Below are 25,470 nucleotides of genomic sequence, written 5' to 3' on the forward strand. Positions count from 1 at the left end.
TCTCCGCCCAAGTGTCCCTGCTCATGGCAGGGAGGTTGGAACCTGATGACCTTTAAGGTCCCTTTCAACCTTCACCATTCTGTGATTCCATGATCTCAAAGCAGGATCAGACTCCTCCAAGTCCTGGAGAGATGCTTCTCTGAGCTGCTCTTCACTTCTTCCAAGGAAAATGATCAGATTTTTCCTAGGAAACCATGTGCTGGGTTCATTGTTCTGTCACAACAAAGCTGCTGTGTTGGGATGTTTCCCTTCTTTGGCCTCCCCTGAAGCAGTGTGAGATCCTGCTGCAACTTCCACCCACCATGGACATCAAGAGGGTGCTTCTCACTTCCTTTAAATCCCTCTTCCTTGTAGGATGAGGCTCATGCCTTGTCTTGACTCCACCAAGTGGACCAAAGTCTCTCAGTTCTCCCCCTGTGACATGTTCCACACCTCTGACCACCCCCACCACCATCTCACCTTTTCTAACACAAATCACAAGTTCACTGCCTGCCCTGGATGCTCCCCAGGAAGAATGAAGAACAACCCCATGTGAGCAACACCCTCACCTGTCACACCCCTGGTTCCCTCAGGGCTTTCAGCCATGCTTCTGCTCACACCATTGCCCACTCATCCCTGCCCCTTTCCCTGTTTATGAAAACAACTGCTTCTGCCTCCAGACAGACTCTCACACCTGCTCTTTTTTTGGATAATTTTCCTTTTTTTGATAATTTCTCCCATTTGGAAGATAGCTCTGGACACTGGTGGGCAGCCCTCAAACCTGCATCCCTGCAGCTGCACCGTGTTGTGACTCACCTGGAGGTGACAGGAGGCACCTGTGTCCCCATCTGAGGAGCTCTGAGGGCTCCTGATGATATTTCTGTTGATACTTGTCACCATCAAAGACAAAACAACTTTTTTTCCCCCGAGGAAATGCACTTCCCTTTCTTTATGTGCTTTCTAAGTATCAGCTGAGGAAAACCTGAAGGGGCTCCAGGAAAGTCCCCCAGGAGGGGCTTGGGACAAGGGCTTGTAGTGAGAGGACAAGGGGTAATGGATTAAAACTGGAGGAGGGAGCTGGAGCTGAGATGGGAGGGAGAAATTCTGGGCTGTGAGGGTGGGGAGAGCCTGGCCCAGGTTGCCCAGGGAAGCTGTGGCTGCCCCATCCCTGGGGGTGTTGAAGGGCAGGTTGGATGGGGCTTGGAGCAGCCTGGGCTGCTGGGAGGTGTCCCTGCCCATGCAGGGGGGTTGGAACTAGATGATCTTTAAGGTCCCTTCCAACCAACCATTCCATATGTTCCATATGAAATCCGTATGTTCTGTTAATGCTCTGTGTGTTCTTGGCTTCAAAAAAGGTTGGAAGAACTTAATTAAATACTTCACCCTGAGAAGCAGCTTCCATAGGTTTGCTGGAGCTGTAGCAGAGTCCCTCAGATTTTGAGGATCCCAAGATCTTTGCTAAATGTAAATGAGCCCTTAATTACCTTCACTTCTTCCCAGGTCAAGGCTTTTTGCTGCTCCCACTGCCCCTGTTAACTGCTGCACATCAGTATGGTTTCTAACAGACATCTGCACAGTCTGAGGAGAAGCAGAAGCCCTCCAGCAACTCTGGGCCTGCTGAAGGTAGGGGATGCACAGCACCTCCTTGGCTGGGAACTCCAGCAGCTGGTCTGCACCACCAGGACCACCCATCAGCCAAGTGTGGAAAGAACCAGGGACAGAGCAAGAAATCTGCAGTGCCTCAGGAATGTGGCACATCATGGAACCACAGAATCATGGATTTGTTTGGGTTGGAAGGGACCTTCAAGATCATCCACTACCAGCCCTGCATGGGCAGGGACACCTCCCAGCAGCCCAGGCTGCTCCAAGCCCCATCCAACCTGCCCTTCAACACTGCCAGGGATGGGGCAGCCACAGCTTCCCTGGGCAACCTGGGCCAGGGGCTCCCCACCCTCCTCATGTCTCTGTGACTGGCCCTGCAGTCTGAGCTAAATTTATTCCCAGTTGGAGTCTGGGCCATGCAAGTAACTTACTGGAGAAACATCAAAGAGCTGAACACACTGAAGAAGAGTGAAATTTAGGAAGCTGCTCTACACTAGGATGGATCAAGGGTGGAGCACAGAAACAACCCTCCCAGGAACAGTAAAGAGCATGTTGGCAACTCACCTGCTGGAGAGAAAGTTCATTGGGAAAAGCACTCTCAATGTCTTCATCCTCACTGGAAGAGTGCAGATGGTGAGTGCTCACCTGAAAGAAGGACAAGAAGATAAGCACAAATGACAGCTAAGAAAGCTCAGACACTTTTATCCCACACATACAAAGAGCAAACTCTCCAGAAGGCAGAAACTGTCCCAGTGAGTAACACAGGAACAGGATCAGAGCTCAACATGGATCAGAGGTGCTGCTGGAAGGACTAGCATGGAGGTTTCCTACAAACACTCTGCCTCTGTAAGGCCACTTCACAAAAACAACCAGAAGAAGCACAAAACCCCAGCAAGATCTCTTCCCTTTCAGGCAAACAAAGCCCAGAAGACAACCTGTCCAAAGCAGGCAAAGGATCACTCTTCTCACCAAATCCACCGTGTTCCTCCTGTTTGTTTCCGTCAGCGTCTCCTCCACGAAGCTCTCCCACCTCCCTCTGCAGTCCTCAGGTAGCTCTGCAATGAGAAGGTCACCATCAACCACAACTCATGAGAAGTCACTCAGCCCCACAGGTGACCTGGAGGGTTTGGAGCAGACACAGCCCCCTACCCATGAGCTAAGTGCTCTGCAAAGTCCAACACGTTTTCTTCGTCATTTTCTAAAACTGGCAAATTCTGCAGAGAAAGGAACATCTTTCTAAAGACACAAAACTTGTACAACTTGGCTGCCCCATACCCAGAAGTGTTCCAGGCCACATGGGATGGGATTTTGAGCAAACTGGTCTAGTGGGAGGTGTCCCTGCCCTTGCAGGGGTATTGGGATGATCTTGAAGGTCCCTCCCAACCCAAACCCTTCCATGACTCTTATGAGCTTTCTGAAATCCACACACGTGCCTTAAGCTCTACTTTTTTCATATAACCACTGAATTACTTTGGTTGGAGAAGACCTTTGAGATCATCAAGTCCAACTGTTACCCCAGCCCTGCCAAGGCCATCACTAACCCATATCAGCACCATCTACATGGCTTTCAAACCCCTCCAGGGATGGTGATTCAGCCACCTCATTTCTTCCTTTTATTTCCTGGTGACTGTGTTGGGTTGACCCCATCCAGCCACTGAGCACCCACCCAGCTGCTCACTCCCTCCACCCCACAGCAGGATGGAGGGAAAATTAGAAGGCCAAGAGTGAGGAAAAACTCATGGGTTGAGATAAAGGAAGCTTAGTAAGTGGGGAAAAGAGGGGGAAAAAACCTCAAAAGGAGCGATGTGAAGACACTCACTCAGCACCTCCCTCCAGCAGACTGATGCTTGGCCAGTCTCTGAGCAGGAGCTACCTTGGAAAGACCATCCCCCCCAGTCCCTGGTTGCTGGGAATGAAGTTCTCCTCATCCCACCCAGCCCCACGACAGTAAAACAACAGAGAGAAATAACCCTGAATGGTGGAACTTTCAGTCTTTACTGCAACATTTGAGACTTCTCCATTCTCACGTAGACCTGACAACACCCCATGTTCCTGTGTCACCATTTCATCTATTTGTCAGAGGCCAAAAATAGAAACTCAACCCATCTCTGTGCCCACGGGTAGAAAATCTCATTTCCTCTCACACACACGTCAGGCAGAAGCAGCTCTCAAAGCCTGATGAAGGCCTGATGGACAGAGCCTGGCAGTGGGGGTGTCTCCAGCAAAGGGGACATGTTGAGACTGTGCCATTGTCTACTCTGGTATCTCCTCCTCTGGGACAGGTACAAGAGCCAGGAGGCACAGAAACACCATTTATAAACACCCTCCAAGGCCCTGTAAATATAAATCCAGGTGAAAAGAAGCACAAGGTTCCTCCAACCTCCAGCTGCAAAAACCAAGTTCCAACAATTTCAGTAGAATTGTGTGAAAATGAAGAGCAACCAAGTTGGGTCCAGATGCAGTTTTTACATCATGGGAAGTTGTGATCATTAATTGGAAATTCTTTTCATTATAAAAAGGACCCTCTCCAAACAGATGCAAGAAAAGCTTTTCTGAAAGGCCTGCAAGGGTGATTCATCAAGAAAAAAGGAAGGGAGAAGGGAGCACGTACCTTTAATGAACTCACTAATTTGGGTCTGCATGGGGCCCTTCTCCATGTTCTGCACCACCGCGTTGGCGATGCGGGTCAGGTGGCCCATGTTGCCCCGTCTCATGCCACCTTCTGCCCTGGAGAAGAGAAACAGCCAGTAGCAACATGACCAGGAACCCCAGGGTGATGGTCACCACCAGGCATGGAAACCCCAGGGTGATGGTCACCACCAGGCATGGGAACCCCAGGGTGATGGTCACCACCAGGCATGGAAACCCCAAGGTGATGGTCACCACCAGGCATGGGAACCCCAGGGTGATGGTCACCACCAGGGTAATGGTCATAACCACTGTCATGGCCCAGCCACGCTCAGAGCTGAGACTGATGACATTTAGGAAGAAATATGTGAGCCCTGGTGGCAGCTGAGGGGTAAGAAATGTCACAGAGACATGTTTAGAAGCAGCATTTCTGCCTTTCAGGTGCTGAGAAGCCCAGACAAACTCTTGCATGCTCTGCCAGCACCGTCCTGGGGCTCTCCAGGACATCTATGGTTTCCAGCAAACCTGCCAAGCTCAGCTTGCTCAGCAATCCAAGGGGAGGGGTGGCACAAGCAGGCCCAGCACTGCTGGAGCTGTCTGCTCCAACTCTGTCCCTCCAGCTCTGGGAGGGACTACACAAGGTTTTGTCTGAGCTGAGCAGTCCTGAACCCACTGCTGGATGCTGACAGCAGACCTGCAGGCATGGAATCATGGACTGGGCTGGGTGGGAAGGGACCTTAAAGATCACCCAGTGCCATCCCTGCATGGGCAGGGACACCTCCCAGCAGCCCAGGCTGCTCCAAGCCCCATCCAACCTGCCCTTCAACACCCCCAGGGATGGGGCAGCCACAGCTTCCCTGGGCAACCTGGGCCAGGCTCTCCCCACCCTCACAGCCCAGAATTGCTCCCTCCCATCTCAGCTCCAGCTCCCTCTGCCAGCTGGAAACCCTTCCCCCTGCTCCCATCACTGCCCTCTCTAGTGCAAAGTCCCTCCTCAGCTTTCCTGTAGGAAATATTTACTTTTATTTTGAACAATATTAACTTTTATTTCAATGCTTTCAAATACTTTCTATCAACCCTGTCCCAACTGGTTATTACATTTACATGAATAAGAAGGGGAAAAGAAGTGCCAGAGTAAACTGTGGTTTCCCATCATCTCTCACTGACCAGGCTTGTTCTCAGTTCTCATTACCCAGGGAGATCAAATGAACTGCAGAGATAGAACTATGTGGGTTACCTGGAAGTTGAATTCTAGCAGTTCAGAGAGTCCTTCACCAAGAACATACCCAGTAACTAAAACTACACAGAATTCCACTAAAACCAAGGAGAAATTCCATGTCCCAGGAATACAACAGGAAAATATGTTCCCACCACTCCTGCTGCTGATTTTTAAGAACTAATTCCCAAGCTCTGAGTTTGGAATCTCTGCCCCTGGGGCTCCCAGTGCTTGACAACAACCTTCGTATAAACTCAAGCTGCTTCAAGCCCCCCAGCCCAGACACCTCCCTGTTCACTCAGTATGTTTTTTCTTGCCATTAAAATTCTTTCCAACATGGGGTCTGGAACTGTTTGGCATGAAATATGTATGAGCTCCAGTTCCTATCTAATTTAATTAAGAAAGCTGTTAAGCTGCAACCACAGATCTTTTTCACCTACAAAACTGTGCCCCATGATAGTTGTGCAATAAAACTGTCAGCAAAACTTGTCACAACAGCCCAAGGGATTGCAGGAAGGGAAAAAAAAAACAGATCCCAAACCAAAACTAAACCAAACCAAACAACAAACCAATCCAACCAAACCAAACCTCAACCCACCAATTATGGTTTAACAGCCTGAAATAATTGTAGTGGGGCTACAAAGCATTTTGAAGCCATGAAGAGCTCAAAATAGTGAGGGAGGACCAAACATTTTGATGGACATTGAAACAGAAGCCTGGATAATATCTTCATTTTAACTCTTTCAGGGTTTTTTTTCTAATTATTTAGTTCTTATCTTTGCAATCAGCTTGAAACCCAAGTGGTTTGTAAAGTGAAGAGTATTAAATGTGGGGCAAATCTGGAGCTAAATTCTTACCCACCTCAGTTTCCCCACAGCTGCTCACTCTAGGGAAATATAAATATGCTTTTTAAAGTGAATACTCTGTGTATAACTCATGTGCCATGTGATTTCCTGAGGATGCAGCAAAGATCCCTACTGTGTATCTGGGCTGGTTTGTTCTGATTCTTGACATGGAAAACCATGCTTTCAAATGACATGCCAAATGATACTGGGTGAATCTGCTTTTTAACATGCAAATGATCCTAATTTCAAATCACAACTGAAACCTAAATAATTTTGCACAGGCTCAAAATAAGTGATCCAAATAATGGGAAGAATATTTCAAGGCCACACTAGAAACCTGCAGCCCTACAAGAAGAGCCTCCTGAGCCCCAGCTCCCTTACTGTATTTTGTCATTGGCTTCCCAGGCATCCAGTATCCTTTGCACGAGGCAGCACTTCTGGAACAGCTGGAGGGGAAAGAAAAGAGATGGGAAGAACATTTCAGAAGTTTGCCAAAGACAGACTCATGCCTCAGGAAGTCTGCACTGAGCTGGAGTTACTTTTGTTTGTTCCCACAAGAACTTGAAGTTCAGCACTTCTCCCTCCCAAGAGATCCAAGTTTCTTCTTTCTCTCTTTGTCTTCTCAGAGGATGCAGGGAAAGGAGCAATCCCTAAAACCACCTCCAGCTGCTTCTGGGCTGCACCTGAGCAGCCACGAGGAACATTGGTGTCATTTTACAAACACAATGAAAAACGTTCACCACTGGGGCCACGATGCAGAAGTCCCAATGTAGTTACTGATTTGCAGTTATTATTTTCTGTGTGCAAACTGAAATGCACCTTTACTAAGGAATGAAACAGCAGTGGCTTCCAGGCCCTCTGAGTGAGAGGGGTGGGATCTTGATTCTGCAACTGGGGCCTAAAACCAAAGGTATAAAAGCAAATGCATTTCCACCCAGAAATGACAGACCCAAGTTGTACCCAGACACTTTAAATAAACTCCCTGCTCTCCTCAAACAAGGTTCTTGCCTCTGGAGGCAGCACCAACCAGCCTGCAGTGCTCAGTGACACAACCACACTTACATGAGTAACCATGAGGTTCTCGGTGGTGTTTCCTGCAGTCCCTGTGTTCTCTGTGGCCACGTTTCCATTCAGCACCTCTTCTTTGCTCTCTAGGTCATTAGCAGTAGTTTTTCCCTCTTGCACAGAGTGTGAGAGAATAGCTGCTATGGACAATTCCACTTGGAAATGCAAAAAGTTATTCCACGTGTATTTAAAAAATAAATCCTGGAACACAATGGGAAACAAAAAAATTCACTCTGGATCAATCCTCCCATTCTTAACAACCAAATGATATGAGAACACTTCCCAACTAGTTGTTTCATCAGCAATTTCACTAAAACAAATTTCCCTAAATGCCCCAGAATCCACTTAGAGCTGCCTGTGCTCTGCTGCAATTCCCAACAAAGTGAGCACAGTGGCAGCACATGCACACCCAAACCTCAGCACACACACTCAGAAACTGTTCCCTCTTCTGTGGCTGGACTCCTCATGAGACAAATATTAACTAAATGATTTCTAAGTATAAAACCAATTCTCTGACAGACTGCCCAGGTCAGACAGGCAGTTTTCCCACCAGGTCCCTGTTCACAGCCAGATCAGCTCTCAGTGTGACAAGAGCAGCTCCAACCCACCCAGGTTCTCCCCATGACCAGACAGGTTTGGTGCACACGACTGAACTGCTCTAAACAGAAATGTGGAGCATGAGGTTCAGCTCCAAATAGTTCCTGTATTTGTATGACAAAAGCTCTTCTGAGATCTGTGTTCAGCAGATGAGAAAACCAATTAGACATCAACACACAAGGAACAAACTACCCTGCACTGAAACAGAGGAAAGGGGGAGAAAACTGTTCCCAGGGAAGAGCTGCTCCCCTGTCCCCACTCAGGGTCCCACTGTGTTATTACTCACAAGTAATAAGTTCATGGTACTGAGTCTGCATAGTTCCTGATTAATACTGGGAGTGTTTGTGTGAAGCAGAGCAGCGATCAGGCGAGAGCCATGAAGACGCGCGTTCCCCAGAGGCTCCTCCAAGACACCAATTGTAGTCAGGATTGCTGTTTTCTGTCAGGGAAACAGACAATGAACACCTCAGCAAAGCTCAGCACTTCCCTGGGTCTATATGCACCATGATCTGACTAAACTAACTAGTTCATTTCAGAGATGTTCTCTGAGATAAACCTAACCCACCTTCCTACCCAGAGGACACTGTTGTGTCATTACTGTGAGATTTGACTTCCAGAACTGAGGATTAAAATCAAAATATCCACTAACTAACCAGCTACTTTCTCTTCACTCCCTCACCAACTTTACACAAGCCACCAGTCCCAACATGTGTCTACTTCTTTGTTTTACTCAAACACCTTGTACTGGCTTTAAATTCCTGCTTCCTAGTCCTGAAACACCTGATCCTACACCTTAAACCTGAGAGAGTTGAGGGGTTCAGCCTGGAGAAGAGAAGGCTCCATGGAAACCTTAGAGCAGCTCCCAGTGCCTGAAAGGGCTCCAGGAAAGCTGGGGAGGAGCTTGGGACAAGGGCAGGGAGGGATGGGAGCAGGGGGAAGGGTTTCCAGCTGGCAGAGGGAGCTGGAGCTGAGATGGGAGGGAGAAATTCTGGGCTGTGAGGGTGGGGAGAGCCTGGCCCAGGTTGCCCAGGGAAGCTGTGGCTGCCCCATCCCTGGGGGTGTTGAAGGGCAGGTTGGATGGGGCTTGGAGCAGCCTGGGATGCTGGGAGCGGTGGCACTGGGTGATCTTTAAGGTCCCTTCCCACTCAAACCAACCCCATGATGGGATTAAGTGTGACTTCTTCTTCAAGAGACAACTGCCTGCCCCAGCAGAGGGAGAATTCAGACAATCCCCAGGAATCTGTGCATCAGGAGAGGGAAACCCAGAAAGCAGGTGATGAGCCATTTCCTCCTGAGAAAGGCTGAGATGCTTTACCTTGGGAGGGCTGAGCAGCAGCTGGTGGAAATCCTTTAGCCTTGGTTCAATCCCATGCAAGATGCTGCTATTGACAGTGTAAGACCTTTCAAATCCCTGAGTGTACGAGTCCATCAGTCCTTCCACCCTGTAGAGAAGAGCACAACAGGGAAGATTTGACAACATCTACAAACCATCTCCAGTCACACTGTCCACGTTGGTAATTTTCTCTGGAAAAATAACTATGAAAAGGAAAAACAGTAATTTCCAGCTACTGAAGATCTTTACATAATTGCAGTGTATCAATATATGATTTACAAGATGATCTGCAGGTAATCAGAGCTGTGCAGGAGGTGGGTGGGAAGGCAGACAATAACCTGCCTGCAGAGCTGACATACAACTCAAGTGTTTCCTGGTGTTTCAAACTTCCCAAACATTTGACAAGCAAATGATACTATAAACATTTGTGAAAAACTGTGAACCTTCCCCAGGTGTTCAGAAAGATGCACAGAGATACAGCAGCTGCTGCAGCCCCTGAGCAGCCCCTGGCTGTGCTCAGAATCCCACCCCTCACTGGCAGGCAGCACGTTCCACCAACCACCTCCAGCCCTTTCCAACAGCCAGGTCTCACATGGGAGTAAAAGAAACACTTCAGTAATGAGATGTCATTGCAAGAAGGTAGAAATGGGCTTGGTGGGAACCCCCAAGGCTCCAGTTCATCACCTGCAGAGATCCTGGGCACAAGACACAGCAGAATTCAGATCTCAGGTTTTTGTTTTCAATTCTACATGTGACTTTCTACCCAACAACTTTGCCCAGTGCCTGCTCTGTCCTGCTCTCCAGCACCTCTTTCTGATCTGCCATTACCTTATTCACCCTTCCTTAGTCCCTCCTTTTTTAGAAAATGAGAATTTCAGTGTCTTCCTTCATCCTCAGGGACAGGGCAGGTTTATTTTGAGTTTTAGGCATTGTGACCAGCAGGGTAAGGGAGGGGATAGTCCTCCTCTCATGAGACCCCCGTGCAGGGCTGGGGCCACCTCTGGGGACCCCAACACCAGAAGGACATGGAGCTGCTGGAGAGAGGCCAGAGGAGGCCCCGGAGATGCTGGGAGGGCTGGAGCAGCTCTGGAGCCAGGCTGGGAGAGTTGGGGTGTTGAGCCTGGAGAAGAGAAGGCTCCAGGGAGCCCTGAGAGCAGCTTCCAGTGCCTGAAGGGGCTCCAGGAAAGCTGGGGAGGGGCTTGGGACAAGGGCAGGGAGGGATGGGAGCAGGGGGAAGGGGTTCCAGCTGGCAGAGGGAGCTGGAGCTGAGATGGGAGGGAGAAATTCTGGGCTGTGAGGGTGGGGAGCCCCTGGCCCAGGTTGCCCAGGGAAGCTGTGGCTGCCCCATCCCTGGGGGTGTTGAAGGGCAGGTTGGATGGGGCTTGGAGCAGCCTGGAATGGTGGGAGGTGTCCCTGCCCATGGAGGGGGGTTGGAACTGGATGGGCTTTAAGGTCCCTTCCAACCCAAACCCCCCTGTGATTCCATGATTCTATGGTTACCAACAAGACCTCCCTGCACATGTGCAGGAGAACCAGAAACCCTCACAGAAGGGCCCAGTTCCCAGCTTGTACAACTGCCAGGAGGTGGTCCAGCCACTGCACTGAAAAACCCAAGCAGCTTTTCTTGTCCTCATTTCTGGACAGCACTTCAGACCAGGCAAAAAATCCCCTCTTTCAGCCTCAGCAGAACTGGGCTGGAGCTGCAGAAGCTGCTGCTGCCCGAGCAGCGCGCGGGGACTCACCCAGAGCGCCGCGTTTCCAGCAGTGTCAGGAGAACCTGTGTGCCATTCACTATGCAGTTTTCAGTCTGTTCTCCATCAAACATGTTCTTCAGGAGTTGCTCCACACATTCCTGCCTGTTGACCAACACACACCAGCAGTGTAAGAATTACAAGTATTTGGCAATTGCTTTAATCACAAAATATCCACTTCTGGGTCTCCTGAGGAAGGAGGTTGCGATTTATCCTTTTATCTGAGGAAGAATAAAGCCATTCCTCTCAGTCTCACATGAGAAGAAAGGTTCTAGACCAGGTTACTGAGCTTGCTTCTTTATCAGTAAGACCCAGTTATAGACACCTGGACTCCAACCTGAATGCTGTTCTCCTTGATCTCCAGGATATACCTCCTAATTACACACTGAAACTCAACCCAAATGTAAACTCAGTCAATTCAGTTTGTTCAAGCCAACATGAAGCCATGAGCTGAGAGGCTCAAATCATCCACCAGAGCTGCAGATGAAGGACAACAAACAGGGGGAGCTACCCCTTAGCATTTGCCACTGGCAGAAGATGGGCCAGGACCTGGGAACAGAAGGCAACGAATGCAAACTGTAAATAATAGGTACCTTTTCAGTAGTCTTAGCTATTATCCCCTTGAAATATTTTCATCTCTTTAAGCCCTTAAACTAGGCTGAGAAGCCTTCCAAACACTGACAGATTTGGGGCCAGGTGGAGGAATCACCACGTGAGGTGCTGAGACTGTTGGAGCTGGAACACACCACAAGGCTGCCTGTTCCAGCCCAGCAAATCATTCTGACACGGCCTTGGAATTGAAGAAGAATTAGCACAAAAATAAAAAGCACCCACAAAGTGGGTAATAGACAGGAGGGAAGGAGGTTTAGGCTGGGACTGCTGCTCCATCCTCAGTGACTGGAGGGCAGCAGGGCCTGTTTCCAGCCCTGCACTCAGACTCTGCCACGGTGACTCTGGTTTCACACTCAGCTCTCCAAAGCCCTGCAGTCAGCAGGTGCCTCTTCTGGACTGAGTCACACGTCCAGCTAAAACTGTGGTACTCAAGTTCACAGTCTCATTTTTACTATTTTCTAACATTTGAAAAAAAACCCAACAACCTCATTTATATTTACATAAATAAAACATGAGATAAAACTATAATACACATGAATAATTCATGAGAGACAATTATTTTAACAAGTGGCATCGAAATCCACTCCATCAGCACCAGCACAAGAGGCAGAGTCAGGAAAAAGAAATCACAGATTACTGTGATTAAGCAGCCAACAGTTACTGAAAATCTGATATTTATTCCACAACCCTGATCATGACTCCTTCTTGCTGCACTAGCTGATCATTAATTCATGACCCACAGATTTTGAAAAAGTCATCCAAAGATCAACAAAGGTTCCCAGTAATGCTTGGAAAATTGGCCAAGGAAAGTAATGAGCTGGGACCTGCAGCAGAGGGGCAGGCTGTGCAAAAATCACCTTTTATTCCAAAATATTTTTCTTCCTAAGCAGTGAAGTGGCACAATGGCTTTTAGAAAAGTGCTCTGAAAGAGCAAAAATATTTGTCTTTATCTCATGGAAGTTACAGGTTGTGCTTGAGCCCAGCAGGGCAGAGGGTGATGGGGAGGGAGCAAGGGGATGGGGGAAAGGCTAAAGCCCATATGAGCAAGGCATGAGCCAAGCTTCAAACTGCAGCTTTGGCTGATTCCCTGGAGAAATTCTCCCCCTAGTGTCACAGAGGCTCTCAGGAAAGACCTTCTACCCCACACAGTGCAGGGCTCCAGAGCTACACAAAACTTTCATTTAAAATTAAAATTCTTAAATTAAATTTAAAAAAATTCTTCCAAGTTTCCCTCAAACTGCCTGGACACACAAGGGGCAGGTTCTGGCAGGAGGTGCTGAGCACCACCAGCTGGGACCACAAGCATCCTTACACCCTTTTGCCCAGAGAGCACCTTCCACCCAAAGCCAAACCCCTGCACAACAAAGGCTCCTTCTGCCAACTGTGCCTAGTACCATTTCAGGAGTAGGTGACATCTTTACAAAAACCCCACCCCAACAGTTCCCAAGTGGTGGCATTCACTAGATGACCCACCACCACTGTAGTGACAGGTCACCTTCAAGCCAGTCACACCAGACCATGTGCCAACAGGACAACACACTCATGAACCAGAAGACCTTTTCACCTTTTACCAGCCAAACTCCCAGCCCCCATCACAGACAGTAACATTTCTATTCACAAATCTTCTCTGCAAAGTTGGTCAATGGGAAGGTAGGAAGTGACCACACAATGAGGTGTATGCCCTGGGACATGTCTCCAACTGAAGCTCTGCACAAGGTTTTGTGCAGCCTGGTCTAGGGGGAGGTGTCCCTGCTCATACCAGGTGGGGTGGGATCTGATGATCTTCTAAGGTTCCTTCCAACCTTCACCATTCTGTGATTCTGTGTTTCTGGGACACAAAGAGCTCAGGGTGGTCATGGGTGACAGAGGCCTGAGGAACAGGGATGAGCTGACACCAACTCTGAAGCATTAAAGGATCCACAGGGATAGCACCCAGAGATGAGATCTCAACTGTCACCATCTAGCCACAAATACACCTCATGAAGGACCAGGGAGGACTAGGGAGGCATTTCCAGTGTGCAGGGGAGGCTTCAGGGCTCAGCCACCTTTGGAGAGTAAGAGCAGGGGGATTCATCCTGCAGGGGAAGAGGAAGGCAGCCTGTGGTGTTTTAGGGGCCCCAGCATCACCTCATCTCTGTGGAAGCACAGGCCACCCAAGGTTCCCCTAAGTTCAGAAGTCTTCACTGGTATTTACCTCAGCAGCCCCAAACAGCAGGGCAGAGGACACTCAGTGTGGCAGGAGCCCAGCCAGGCTGCAGGGCAGGATTTGCCCCACACCAAACAAAGTGCATGGTGACGTGTGACCTACTACAGTGAGCAGCTCCTCCTGCTGGCTCAGCATTTTCTTCCCCATTTTGATGAACAGCAACTTGAAGATCTGAAATGTGCCCACATGGGGCAACACATTTACCAGGGAGGAACAACAGTCACTGCTTGGCCAAGTGTGGCTGAATCTTTGCACCTGAGTCACTCCTGCCACCAAGGAACAGCCTCAAGCCAGGAACAGGAAGATTGGCCTTTATGGGATTTCCCTCAACCACTGCCATGGTACTTGACTCATAGTGTTCTGACACACTCACTACTAGTGTTCTGACACACTCACCAGTACTGCCTTGTCCTGAATGAGGTTGTGAGTTTTGGGGATCACCAACCCCAACCTCCTGCCTTCAGACAGAGCTACAAACCCCAAGAACCTCAAGACAGGCAACTCAGTGAGGCTGCAGTTTAAAAATGACACTAAATGGTTGGGACAAATGCCAAGAGTTAAGCAGAAGCTTAGGACTACTCACTGCTGGTCTGTGTCTCTTGAGAGCAATCAGTCAGGGACAATACTAGTAGCAATTAGTTTGGCAACAGTTCTCTGACAAGTACTTACGATTCCAGTGCTGTGAGAAGTGGATCAGGCTCAGGTATATCCTGGAGTTGATTGCTCTGGTCTCTGCTCAATCTGATGATATCACACAGGGTCTGGGAAGCATTTGATTGCCTCTGCAAAGAAGAACACAGACCACACCTCAGTGCCAGTGCCTCCATGTGGCTCATTCTGCTGCCAGGGATCACGTAACGCAGGTGGGGCCACAAGGAACAGAATAAAGCAGGAACTCCCAGAGCAGGCACTGCTGGGCTCTAGATCATTCATCTGTTAAATATAACCCTGGTGCAAATTATTAGAAGCATGAACAGGTTTTAAAACTAAAGAAGAGGCCTTCCTGAACCTGGCAATGAAATGCAGGTAAAGGTTTCAGAAAGTGAGAATTCTGCTTTTTCCCTCCCAGACCAACTGTGTTAACTTGCAAATTTCAAACACAAGCTCCTCATTCTCTGGTCTCAGTACTCAGGGGGTTTCCTGCACAAAGAAACATAAATTACTTGATACAATTTCATTACTATGTATTAAAAGGCTTTAAAGTCGTATTTTGATAAATTAATCCTCTCATTCTGCCCCTCAACCAATGACCCTCTGCAGCTCCTGGATGTGCACCCTGAGCTGTGGGTGAGTCTTCCCTCCTTGGGCAGCTCAGCAGAGGGTGCCCAAATCTGCACCTTGCTTCCCACATTCTTCCTCTCAAGAGAGGCAATTTTTGCTGTGATGAGGAGGGAATCACACTAACACTATACCAGAAGAATCCTGTGCCACCCAGTTCTTTGCTGCTGGCACCCACAGGGATCTGGTACCAAGTGCCCAAGCCAGGGCAGGTTCTATGGGTTGTCCTGCTCAGCACCCAAATGTGAAATATTAGTGTAGGAAACTGAAATCTAGAGCTCATGGTTTGTAAAGATTATGGGGGGGAAATAAAGGGAAAAAGAGCACTTAACTCTCAGCAGGTCCTTCTCACAGGCTCAGAGAACTGTATCTTGCACATTTTATGTCAAAATACCTACTTACTTGTAGTCTAAAAAGAACTGAAAGTTACAGCAAACTGGTAATTAAAATGTGTTTCAACAGCCTGTTTCAAATAGCTGCTCCCTTCTGAAACCAAGTGAGTTCCAGTGGCTGCTGAGAGGAACTGATGCAGCAGCAGATGAACTAAGAGACTGGCAGTAAAAGGAGTCAAAACCAGATTAAAAATACAGCAACACATGTTAGTGTTGAGCTTGGCAACCAGAGGACAGGATGGTCACCCAGCCAGATCAGCTCCTTCCAGAAGTCACCTGGGCATTACTGAAGAGACAGAGGGAGATTCTTCTGGGCCCTGCAGGACCCACCACCCACCCAAGGCAAATCCTGGTCTTGTCATACTCACGTCCTCATCTTGGCTTGAATGGATCAGCTCCACGAGTCTCTGAATAATCTTTGCTTCATTTAGCCACTGCAGGGAAAGGAAGGGGAAAAGATAATCCTGGGTTGGTATCAATTCAAATCAAGAGGCTCTTGGGGAAGCTCTGCACAACATGGGCTTGTCTAGAAAGTTGGAAAGTCCTTCCCTTCTGCTCCATAACCAAAGCCACAGGCAGGAACAGCTCCCCCAGGCAGGAACAGCTCCCCCAGGCACTGAGAGATGCATTTTCATTTGCATCAGCATCTACAGCCTGTCCAGGGACCTGGAACCCTCAATTCCTCTGGAAAACATGGAACAGGTCAGTCAAACATTGTCTCCTCTGAAGCAGCATTAGCGTAATTATCAACATGTTCCTCTCCTATCACCTCCTCTTAGCCTTGCCACTGTTCACACTAAAGTCCTCAACCTTTGAGATGACCCCACAGTGGTGGTTACACCTCATCTCATGCTCTGTGCCAACTGCAGAGGACTTCCCTTCCTCCCTGCAGGCTGTCCCCTCATCTCCCTTTCCTGACCACATGCAATCCAAGTACATCATCAGCAAACAGTCCCTTCCAGTTTCCCCTTTCCCATCTGCAAACTCAACATTTTATTCCCATCCAACCATTTTCACTCCAATTTCTATGGTCTCCACCCCAGGCCAATGGCTGGATGTCTGACATCAATCAAACTGATCAGTCAAATCAGACAAACAGATTCATTCTCTGTTGCTTTGGAAATGACTGACCAAACATGAAAAGAACAAGACTTTGGAAGCTTCTGCACTGACATGATACCTTCCATCACTCTTGAGATGAGTCATGGAGAAAATGAACAGTCTCCTGCCTTCCACTTCTTTACCAGAAGGCTCTGTGCAGATCTTCTCTCTTGAATGCTCATTTCTGTGTTATCTATTCCCATGACTACCTATAATCCTTCTTCACTCCAACCACCTTCTCTATCAACCTTCCTGCAGATCTCACCCTCTGCTCCACGATGCCATGTTGATGATGATGGACATACCCAACTTCAAACAAAAATCCCAGAGCACCATCTTAGTGCCTTCAGCCATGACCAACACTGCTGTTGTCCTACCAAACCTGGAATGTCTGCATGTTTGTCTCCTTCCTGGTGTCCCTTATTACTGGGGAAATACTAACATTGTGCAAAACTCCTCTCAGCATCCAGCTGGGAAACCAAGCACCTCATTCAAGACTTAATTTTCAGATCTGGTTTCTGCAACTTCTTCATGATACCCAGTTTACCCCAAAATTCAAAAACCCGGTTCCTAAGGTATTTTTCTCACCAGTCTCTCTCCCAACACACCTCATCAGGTTCTTCCACTGGTTTCTAGTGTCTCAGCAGCAAAATTAAACTCCGAACCACCTTCTCAAGACATTCACAGTAGAGTTGATCCCTGCTCTGTCTTAATGCTCCAGTGTTGCCACCTTCACTGCACCAGCAAAGCCACTGTCCATCCTCTCTTGGCTCCCTTGGTCTCCGTTCAGCTCTTCCCATCTCCCTGTGCTTGGATCAGACTGAAGCCCCTCCTGCCAGTCCTCCTGGGACAGCTCAGGTCGTTGCCAACTGGCAATTCACCCCAACAGCTTCATCAAGACTCAAGCAGTTCTCCTCATTTCTACCTTCCAAAAAACAGCTGCTCAGACCCACCCACGGTGCCTCCTGCCAAGCTCTAACAACCCAACCAACCCCCTCTCATCTCCCTGGGCTGGACTGACATGTTCCATTGTGCATCCCCACGTGCTCACCCCACGGCTGCACAGCCCCACGACCACCAGCCCTCGCTGTGGTTGCAGCCTCTGGCTGTTCCCACAGTGCTAACAAACTGCACAGCTCAATAAAACCCAGAACCCTGGCACCCAGTGTCACCTGCAAGTTCCCTTGCTTCAAACAGGGAGCTCCATGGCCATGGTACAGTGAGAATTTCAGCCTGTTTGTTACCTCATGTAAAAACCACCTGCCAGCTGAGGAGTTTGTACCTAACCATGTTCACAGAATCATGGAATGGTTTGGGTGGGAAGGGACCTTAGAGCTCATCCAGTCTCATGGCAGGGACACCTCCCAGCAGCCCAGGCTGCTCCAAGCCCCATCCAACCTGCCCTTCAACACCCCCAGGGATGGGGCAGCCACAGCTTCCCTGGGCAACCTGGGCCAGGCTCTCCCCACCCTCACAGCCCAGAATTTCTCCCTCACATCTCAGCTCCAGCTCCCTCCTCCAGTTTTAATCCATTCCCCCTTGTCCTCTCACTACAAGGGGTCAGATTTCTGCGTTGGCCTAGTCCAGCTCTGGGGGCAGTTTCTGTAGGGTGAAGAGGGCAGGAAGAACAGGGTCTTTTCATTCCTGCAGTTTGTTACCCATGAAAGCAGAACAGCAGGTCAAGGTGCAGGAGGGTTTTTTCTGCGCTCTGGTCACTATCCCTGTTGGACTCACTAACAGGGTACAGGATACCTGGGCTAGAAGTGGTGGAAACTGGAAGATGAGCTCAACCAGAGGTGCTGGGCTTGGGAGGGGCTTCTGCAGAAGCCATGGTCCATACCTGGTGCTCTGCACCACACCTGGGGAGAGGACACAGACCCAGCCAGGACAAGCAGGTTATCTATGCAGAAGAACAGAGATCACCAAGAAGTGATTCAGGAATGTTGAATGTGTAGCCTCAGGGTGGGATCTGAGCTGAGCCCCCAGTCACCCACTGTGCTCCAGCTGAGCTAGAACAGGTTCTTCCCTCCAGACCTGAACCAGGAGGCCAGGCTCCCTCTCCTCCATGAGGATCACACAGATGTTGTGCTTCTGTCACCAGGGCAAGCACAAGGAGATGAAATGCAGAAGAGAAATCCACAACACCTGGATCTGCTTCACACAAACTCCCAGTTCTTGCCAGCACATGCAGATGTAGAGTCTTCCCATAGCAACTGTGCCTCTTTGCACTTTCCTAGGCACCCCTAACAGCAGGCAGAGGACAGGCTGGTTGACACTGTGCATCTTGCTTCAAGAAGGGACCTGAATCTGAGCCTTCTGGCTGCTCAAGGAGTAAATTAGCTAAAGCCAACATTGCTTCTTTCACAAATCCAGAGACATTTCAGGAAAAATGACACTGATCAAAGAGAACACACCACCATCCCCCTGTATGGGTCAGTTTTGTCCAAGGACATAAAGATGAGGTGCCTGAAGGACAAGCCTGCTGGAAGGCCCCCCCTTAGAGATGTCTGATGAAGACTCTTCCAGTCTTGTCAACTGTGAGCATCCAAAGGAGGAGCAGACAGGGCTGCCAAGATGCAGTGTAGGCAACAGGTCACAGAGTCATTAAAGTTGGAAGGGACCTTAAAGATCAAGTTCCACCCCCCTGCCATGAGCAGGGAACCCTCCCACTAGACCAGGTTGCACAAAACCTCATCCAACCTGGCCTTATAAATCTCCAAGTCATTTCACTCAGACTGCACCTGCCCATGGGCTGCTGGATCTGGAGCCTCCTGGTGCCATGGTGCTTCTGTCCAGCTCAGGACAGAGTATGGAGGAACAGCAGGTGCTGGCCAGGCTTGTTCTGCTGGCCACAAAGATGATGAAGGGAGTGGAACATCTCCCTGCTGAGGAGAGGCTGAGGGAGCTGGGTCTGTTGAGCTTGGAGGAGACTGAGGGGTGACCTCATCAACAAATATGTTCAGGGCAGTGTCAGAAGGACAGAGCCAGGCTTTGTTCAGTGATGTCCAGTGACAGAACAAGGGGCAATGGGAGCAAACTGGAGCACAGGGGGTTCCACGTAAACATCAGAAAAAACTTCTTTCCTGTGGGAGTGACAGAGCCCTGGGACAGGCTGCCCAGAGATCCTCTGGAGTCTCCTTCACTGGAGACTTTCAAACTCCATCTGAACACGTTCCTGTGTTCTAGGTGATCTTGTTCAGCAGGGGGGTTGCACTAGATGATCTTCCCAGGTTCCTTCCAAACCCTAAGATTCTGTGATGCTGTGAATGTCAGCTCTCCTTAGACACCATTGAGGAGCAGGGTACACCAATACCAAGAAGGCCACCAGCATCCTGGCTTGTGTCACCATAGTGTGGCCAGTAGGAGCAGGGAAGGGATCATCCCCCTGTGCTGGGTGCTGGGGAGGGGACACCTGGAATCCTGAGGTCAGGGCTGGGCCCTCAGGACAAGAAGGACCTGGAGGGGCTGGAGCGTGTCCAGGGAAGGGCCCCGGAGCTGGGGAAGGGGCTGGAGCAGAAGGAGAAGGGGCTGGAGAACTTGTGAGGAGCAGCTGAGGGAGCTGGGGGTGTTGAGCCTGGAGCAAAGGAGGCTGAGGGGAGACCTGCTGGCTCTGCAGCTGCTGAGAGGAGGTTGGAGCCAGGGGGGTCGGGCTCTGCTCCCCAGGAACAAGGGACAGGACAAGAGGGAACGGCCTCAAGTTGTGCCAGGGGAGGTTGAGGTTGGATCTGGGGAACAATTCCTGCCTGGCAAGGGTTGTCAGGGCCTGGCCCAGGCTGCCCAGGGCAGGGGGGAGTCCCCATCCCTGAAAGTGTTTCAAAGCCATGTAGATATGGTGCTGAGGGACATGGGTTATCTCTGTACATGGTAGAGTCAGATTAATGGGTGGATGTGATGATCTTTTGGTTAGACTTGATGATCTGGTCTTTTCCAACCAGAATGATTCTGTGAATGAGTTCCTGAAAAATTAGTAATAATAATTTTCCTCATGCTAAAACTCAGAAGAGCCTGACCCCTCCCTGAGGTGTCCCAGCATCCCAAAGATATACAAAGACTGCTTTGAGACAACCAACTATTAGCAACCACCCCAGCCCCTACCTGGCAGGCAGTATTTTTCTCCTGATGTGATGAAAAGCTAAAGCAGTTCATGACTTATAACTTCTAAAACCTACCAAAGATCAGGACCAAAAATTAACTTTTCTGGAGACTTAAGTTTCTGACCATATTGCTGATAAGTGGCTTCTCTAAAAACCCAACCCCAATTTTCAACCTTTCTACCACTTTCTGCTTTTTCTGAGGAGAAATCTTTAAGCAAACAGATTTTTAAAAGCTGGGGATAACACTTAGATCAAGAATATTTGTAAAAAAACCAACCTTAGTAGCACCTCCAGCACCTCTTGGGAGCTTCACTTTGTTTTCATTTCCTTTGACTATGTGACACCTTTAACAGGTAGAAGCAACTTGACATGATGGGGTTAAAATACAACCCATCCAGATCTGCCTGTTGTTTATGGATAGTAGATATTTGGAAACCTGGATATTTGCAAGTTTCCTGGACAGAAGCCACCCATCCAGGAAAACACTTTGCAGTTCAAATGCTATTTTAACATCAGAAGAAAAAATAGCTGTATTTAATCATAGAATGGTTTGGGTTGGAAAGGACCTTAAAGATCATCCAGTTCCAACCCCCCTGCATGAGCAACCCAGACCAGGTTGCTCATCAGGGCACCATCCAACCTGGTCTTGAACACTTCCAGGGATGGGGCTTCCACAACTTCCCTGAACAACCAGCATCTCACCACCCTCACACTGAAGATCTATGATGCCACACTCCTGCAATGTCTGTCCTGCATTGGTGGGTCCCAGGATCTTGCTGGGTCTCAGCAGCACTGAGCAGAGGGGAGCAAACACCCCTCCAGCCACCCCTGGGACATCACGGTTGGACCTTTCCTGCAAAGCTGCTTTCTCTGCCAGTGAATCCTCCATCACCATCATACTCTCTATCAGTTCACCTCTCGAAGGCTTTTGCCTCCCATCTCCTTTCTGAGTCCAGCTATTTGATGCCTGACCAAGTGAATTGCTGACTTTGCTGTCAAAAAAGACTTCCCTTCATGGGCGAGTGGCCGTGCAAGCCTGGAAGGATCAATCTGGGCCTGCATTTTCTTCCTGCTCTGTGGCAGCATGTTGCAGTGAGGCATCGTAAGGATGAGAGAAGGAACTGAGGCCTGATAATCATCCATACTGAGTCTCTGCAGAGAACATTTACCTGCTCAGCCTTGGTGTGGAAAATGTTCCAAACATGGAAGACTTAAAAATCCTGGTGTGGGCTCCAGTGACTGGGGCACTTTTCCACACAGCCCCTGCTCTTCTGGCTTACTGAGAGGAGCTAAAGGAGGTTTTTTTTCCTCCAGTCCTACACATCTGCCCACTAAGGGGGGAGGATGAGGCAGCCTCACCCACACTGGGCTATGAAGGGAAACAAACTTGTCCTACCTGTGAAGCAAACTAAGTGTCTCCATGAGATATTTTCTAAGGCTGCCAGTAAAGAGGAAGGGAAAGGGGAGGCAGGTGGTGTCATCTCCAGAAATCACACACCCCGTGAGGAATTAAACAAATCCCTGTCCCAAATCATCAGTCTCAAATTCTGAATACTGGGAAAGATTACACATTTCCTTTGTCAAAGCTCTACAGCAAAACCAGCTGGAGTAAACAGTGGTTGCTAACTGGAAAAATCAGTTCCAAGTCCCTCAGTGCCAGGGACTGACCCAGGCTCCACCGCGCAACCCACAGACAGGCTGAAGTACCCAGAGGAACCAACTTGCAGGCTCTAACCCCAAGAGAAATCCTTTTCAGAAGAGCCCTCTCATAATTAATGACAAAAAGAATGCTATTTCTTTAAGGCATGGAGCAACAACCCCCCCAGCTCCCAGTTTTGAAAGGGAAAGGCAGCAGTTCTCACGTTCAGCACTTCCTGCCGCAGAGTGGCGGGCTCCACGCAGCTGATGAGCCGGAGCAGCAGGTCCATCATAGCTGATGTGTCTATATGCTTTAGCACCAGGCTAATAAATTTGTCTTTTTTCCTTAAAAACGCAATCACCTAAAAATAGAAGTGTCAGCATCAGTTCCTGGTACAAGATCCAGACCTGGCACAAGACCCAGACCTGGCACACACAACTCCCTACATTTCACCTTCTTGTCTTAACCGACCGACCCTGATACAAAACAGCTATGAGGTTGAGAAATGCCCCAGAGAACAAGAGGGGAGAATCATGTTCCCCTTTCAAGGCAACACTAAATCAAATCTTTTTAGCTATCTTTCCTTTCTGCCACAAAGAACCCCAGACCCACCCAAAAAAGAGCATCAAGAAGCTGGTGAGGCTGGAGGAGCTTTCATTCCACGACAGCTCTCAACAGCCTTCGTTTTAAAATTAATTTGGAATTGGAAGGCACGTGTTCCTGACACATGGTTCAGCTCCTGTTTCCAGCACCCCTTTTATAGGCATGAGGGAGAGGCCTTGTTTATTTAAGGAGATGATTCTGGGCAGTGATCAAAGGATGCATCACCAAGCCTTAGTATGAAAAACAAAGCTTCAGCTGAGACACAGGAGTATCCCAGCTCCTGCAGATCCAAAACAAAACTGCACAGAGGTGTTTAAAGGAGCCAGCAGCTCCCTCAGCTGAGCAACTGGAAGGACTTTTCACAGCTCACATTTCAGCTCCAACCCTAAAGAGCACAGTGAGCTGTCTGTCAACTCCCAGAACACAAGATCATCAAGGCAGCAGCGACACGGCCCCCAAACGCAACAGCATCAGTGGGTTCATCAGTGCTTGGGTAGCAGGACAAATCTCATCTCTACCTGTTCAGTTTTCCTTGCAATGAGGTTCCCAATAGTCTTACTGAAGAAACTGGCAAGCAAAGGGTTCAAAGGGGGCTCGTGATCCAAGAAGTCGTAGAGGATGTTCAGCAGAGTTTCATCCCCTCCCAGCTTGTCGTTGATCTGCGGCACATCCGAGGTCAGCAGTTCACAGGCTGTGTTGGGGTATCTGCAGGGACAGAACCACAGCAACCGAGAGTGAAACGGAAACTCACGAAAATCCTCCCTTAGTGAAGTGATAAACTGAAGAGGAGGAGGAGGATCATCCCTCCTGGAGACAGGGGAAAAGACCAAACCACGCGAGAACCAAGGATCACCAACATCACTGGCACATCTCCAGGAAACACTATGGCCTGTGGCACCCATGGGGGTTTAACCACTGAGTTTTGTCTGTTGCTGCCTCCAGTCTGCACCTGGTCCTGATTCTGTGAATGTGATGGTTCCTCAGCTTCAGCACACTGAACATCTCTTTACATCTCTTAACGTGAATCCACCTGCACAACCAAAATGAACCCCAAAGCTTCAGGTTGATTTGAAGGACTGGATTTCAGCAGGTTTCTGTCACGTTGCTGAATTATTCTTCCATTACTGGAGCTGAATTAAAAATAAGCATTTTATTATTTATTCTTTTTAAAATGATGAGAACTTGAATTTAGAGGCAGAACATTGGATTTCACACAAACCTGCTAACAAATGAGCACACACTGTGTACAAGCAACCAACTTACAGCCAACCTTCTGAGCTTCCATTCTTCAGCAATGTCCATTATCTTCTGCACAATCAACTTGTTTTTCAGAAAACATGACTGTGCCTGGTTTAGGTAACTTTGCACACTTAAATCAGGATATGAAATCACATCTGACAGCTAATGAAATCCCTTTTTTTTTTTTCTCCCTGACCTCGTTTCTTTCTCTTCCAGGTGGTGCTTTTAGAAACAGGTCATATTGATGCTCACAAAAAGGTAATAACGTGTTTATAATTAATAGGACGTTTGTAATTAGACAGGGTCTCCAGCATCAAAGTGCATACATGGTCTAAAGTTAACACACACAAAAAAAAGCTTTTTGGACTGTTTAGCTAAAAGACTGAAGTTTCTTTGGGTTGAAACCCTCCACCAGAAGCCAACTGTTGTACCAACATTTCACTGCCTCCCTCTCTCCTCACTCACACGACGAAGGAATCCAGCAGGGATGGGAGGCTCTCCTGCACACAGCCTACAACGCCAAAATTCATCTAGCAATTTGTTATTTTAAAACAAACTCCTTTCAGCATTGGTGTCCCAATTCCATATTCCAGCACCTGTCCCTCTCTAAGAAAGGCTCTAGAGGACTCCTCAGAACAAGCCCCACTCACCCTCACGCTGAGGCTACTGCAGCCAAGAGAGCAGGTCCTTCGTGCCGTGAAACTCACCCCTGCCCTCAACTCCAACAGGATTCTCACAGTTACAATGATCTATATGATGATCCCTGAGTCAGCAGGCAGCTGGACTTTATTTTTTAACCATAATTTACTCTTCCCCTTCTAATTGTCTGCAGCCTCTGCCAGGGCTTGCTGGAGGGGTTCAAGGCCCCAGGCAGCGATTCTGAACCCCAAAGCCCTGCTCGGTGCCAGCTCCCACCCCTGCCTGCTGCAGTAGTTTTCATCTGTTATCAAGTGATACAGACTAAAAATAAAACCTGTCCTGTACCATTTCAGCACCTTCTCTTTGTGAGCAAGCTGGTTATCTTTTTGCTTTTGGGAAAAACCCCTTCTGTGTATTTTAATAAGGGCCAAAAACTCCAGAAGATCATCAGAAAACTTTCTCACTGTTTGGTTTTTAAACAGTGCACTCACTTTTCAAAAAAAACCTGTGCCATTCCATCAGACACAAACCCACCAGGTTTCCACTTTCAGGAACTATGGAAGGTCTCCCACTTCTTGTAACTTCAGAGATGAGCCAACTCCAAGATCAACAGAAACACTCCTGCAGCACCAGGAGTTTCTCCAGCATGAA

General features: G+C 48.7%; 1 protein-coding gene across 1 annotated transcript in view; it reads right to left on the bottom strand.

Moving 5' to 3' along the window:
• The window catches only part of PPP6R2 (protein phosphatase 6, regulatory subunit 2), a 70,597-nt gene that overhangs the window by 23,844 nt on the left and 21,283 nt on the right, over nt 1–25,470 (bottom strand). The window contains exons 3-14 of the mRNA XM_010007857.1: nt 23,460–23,646; nt 22,562–22,699; nt 15,873–15,938; nt 14,504–14,616; nt 11,008–11,121; nt 9,248–9,374; nt 8,219–8,371; nt 7,333–7,536; nt 6,652–6,716; nt 4,193–4,308; nt 2,551–2,636; nt 2,146–2,226 (exon numbers count right to left, since the gene is read on the bottom strand). Of these exons, the coding sequence (XP_010006159.1) occupies nt 2,146–2,226; nt 2,551–2,636; nt 4,193–4,308; nt 6,652–6,716; nt 7,333–7,536; nt 8,219–8,371; nt 9,248–9,374; nt 11,008–11,121; nt 14,504–14,616; nt 15,873–15,938; nt 22,562–22,699; nt 23,460–23,646 (1,450 nt within the window). The remainder of the gene's footprint in view (nt 1–2,145; nt 2,227–2,550; nt 2,637–4,192; nt 4,309–6,651; nt 6,717–7,332; nt 7,537–8,218; nt 8,372–9,247; nt 9,375–11,007; nt 11,122–14,503; nt 14,617–15,872; nt 15,939–22,561; nt 22,700–23,459; nt 23,647–25,470) is intronic.

The sequence above is a fragment of the Chaetura pelagica genome, unplaced genomic scaffold (assembly GCF_000747805.2).
Source record: "Chaetura pelagica isolate M959 unplaced genomic scaffold, ChaPel_1.0 scaffold1212, whole genome shotgun sequence".
Lineage (NCBI taxonomy): Eukaryota > Metazoa > Chordata > Aves > Apodiformes > Apodidae > Chaetura > Chaetura pelagica.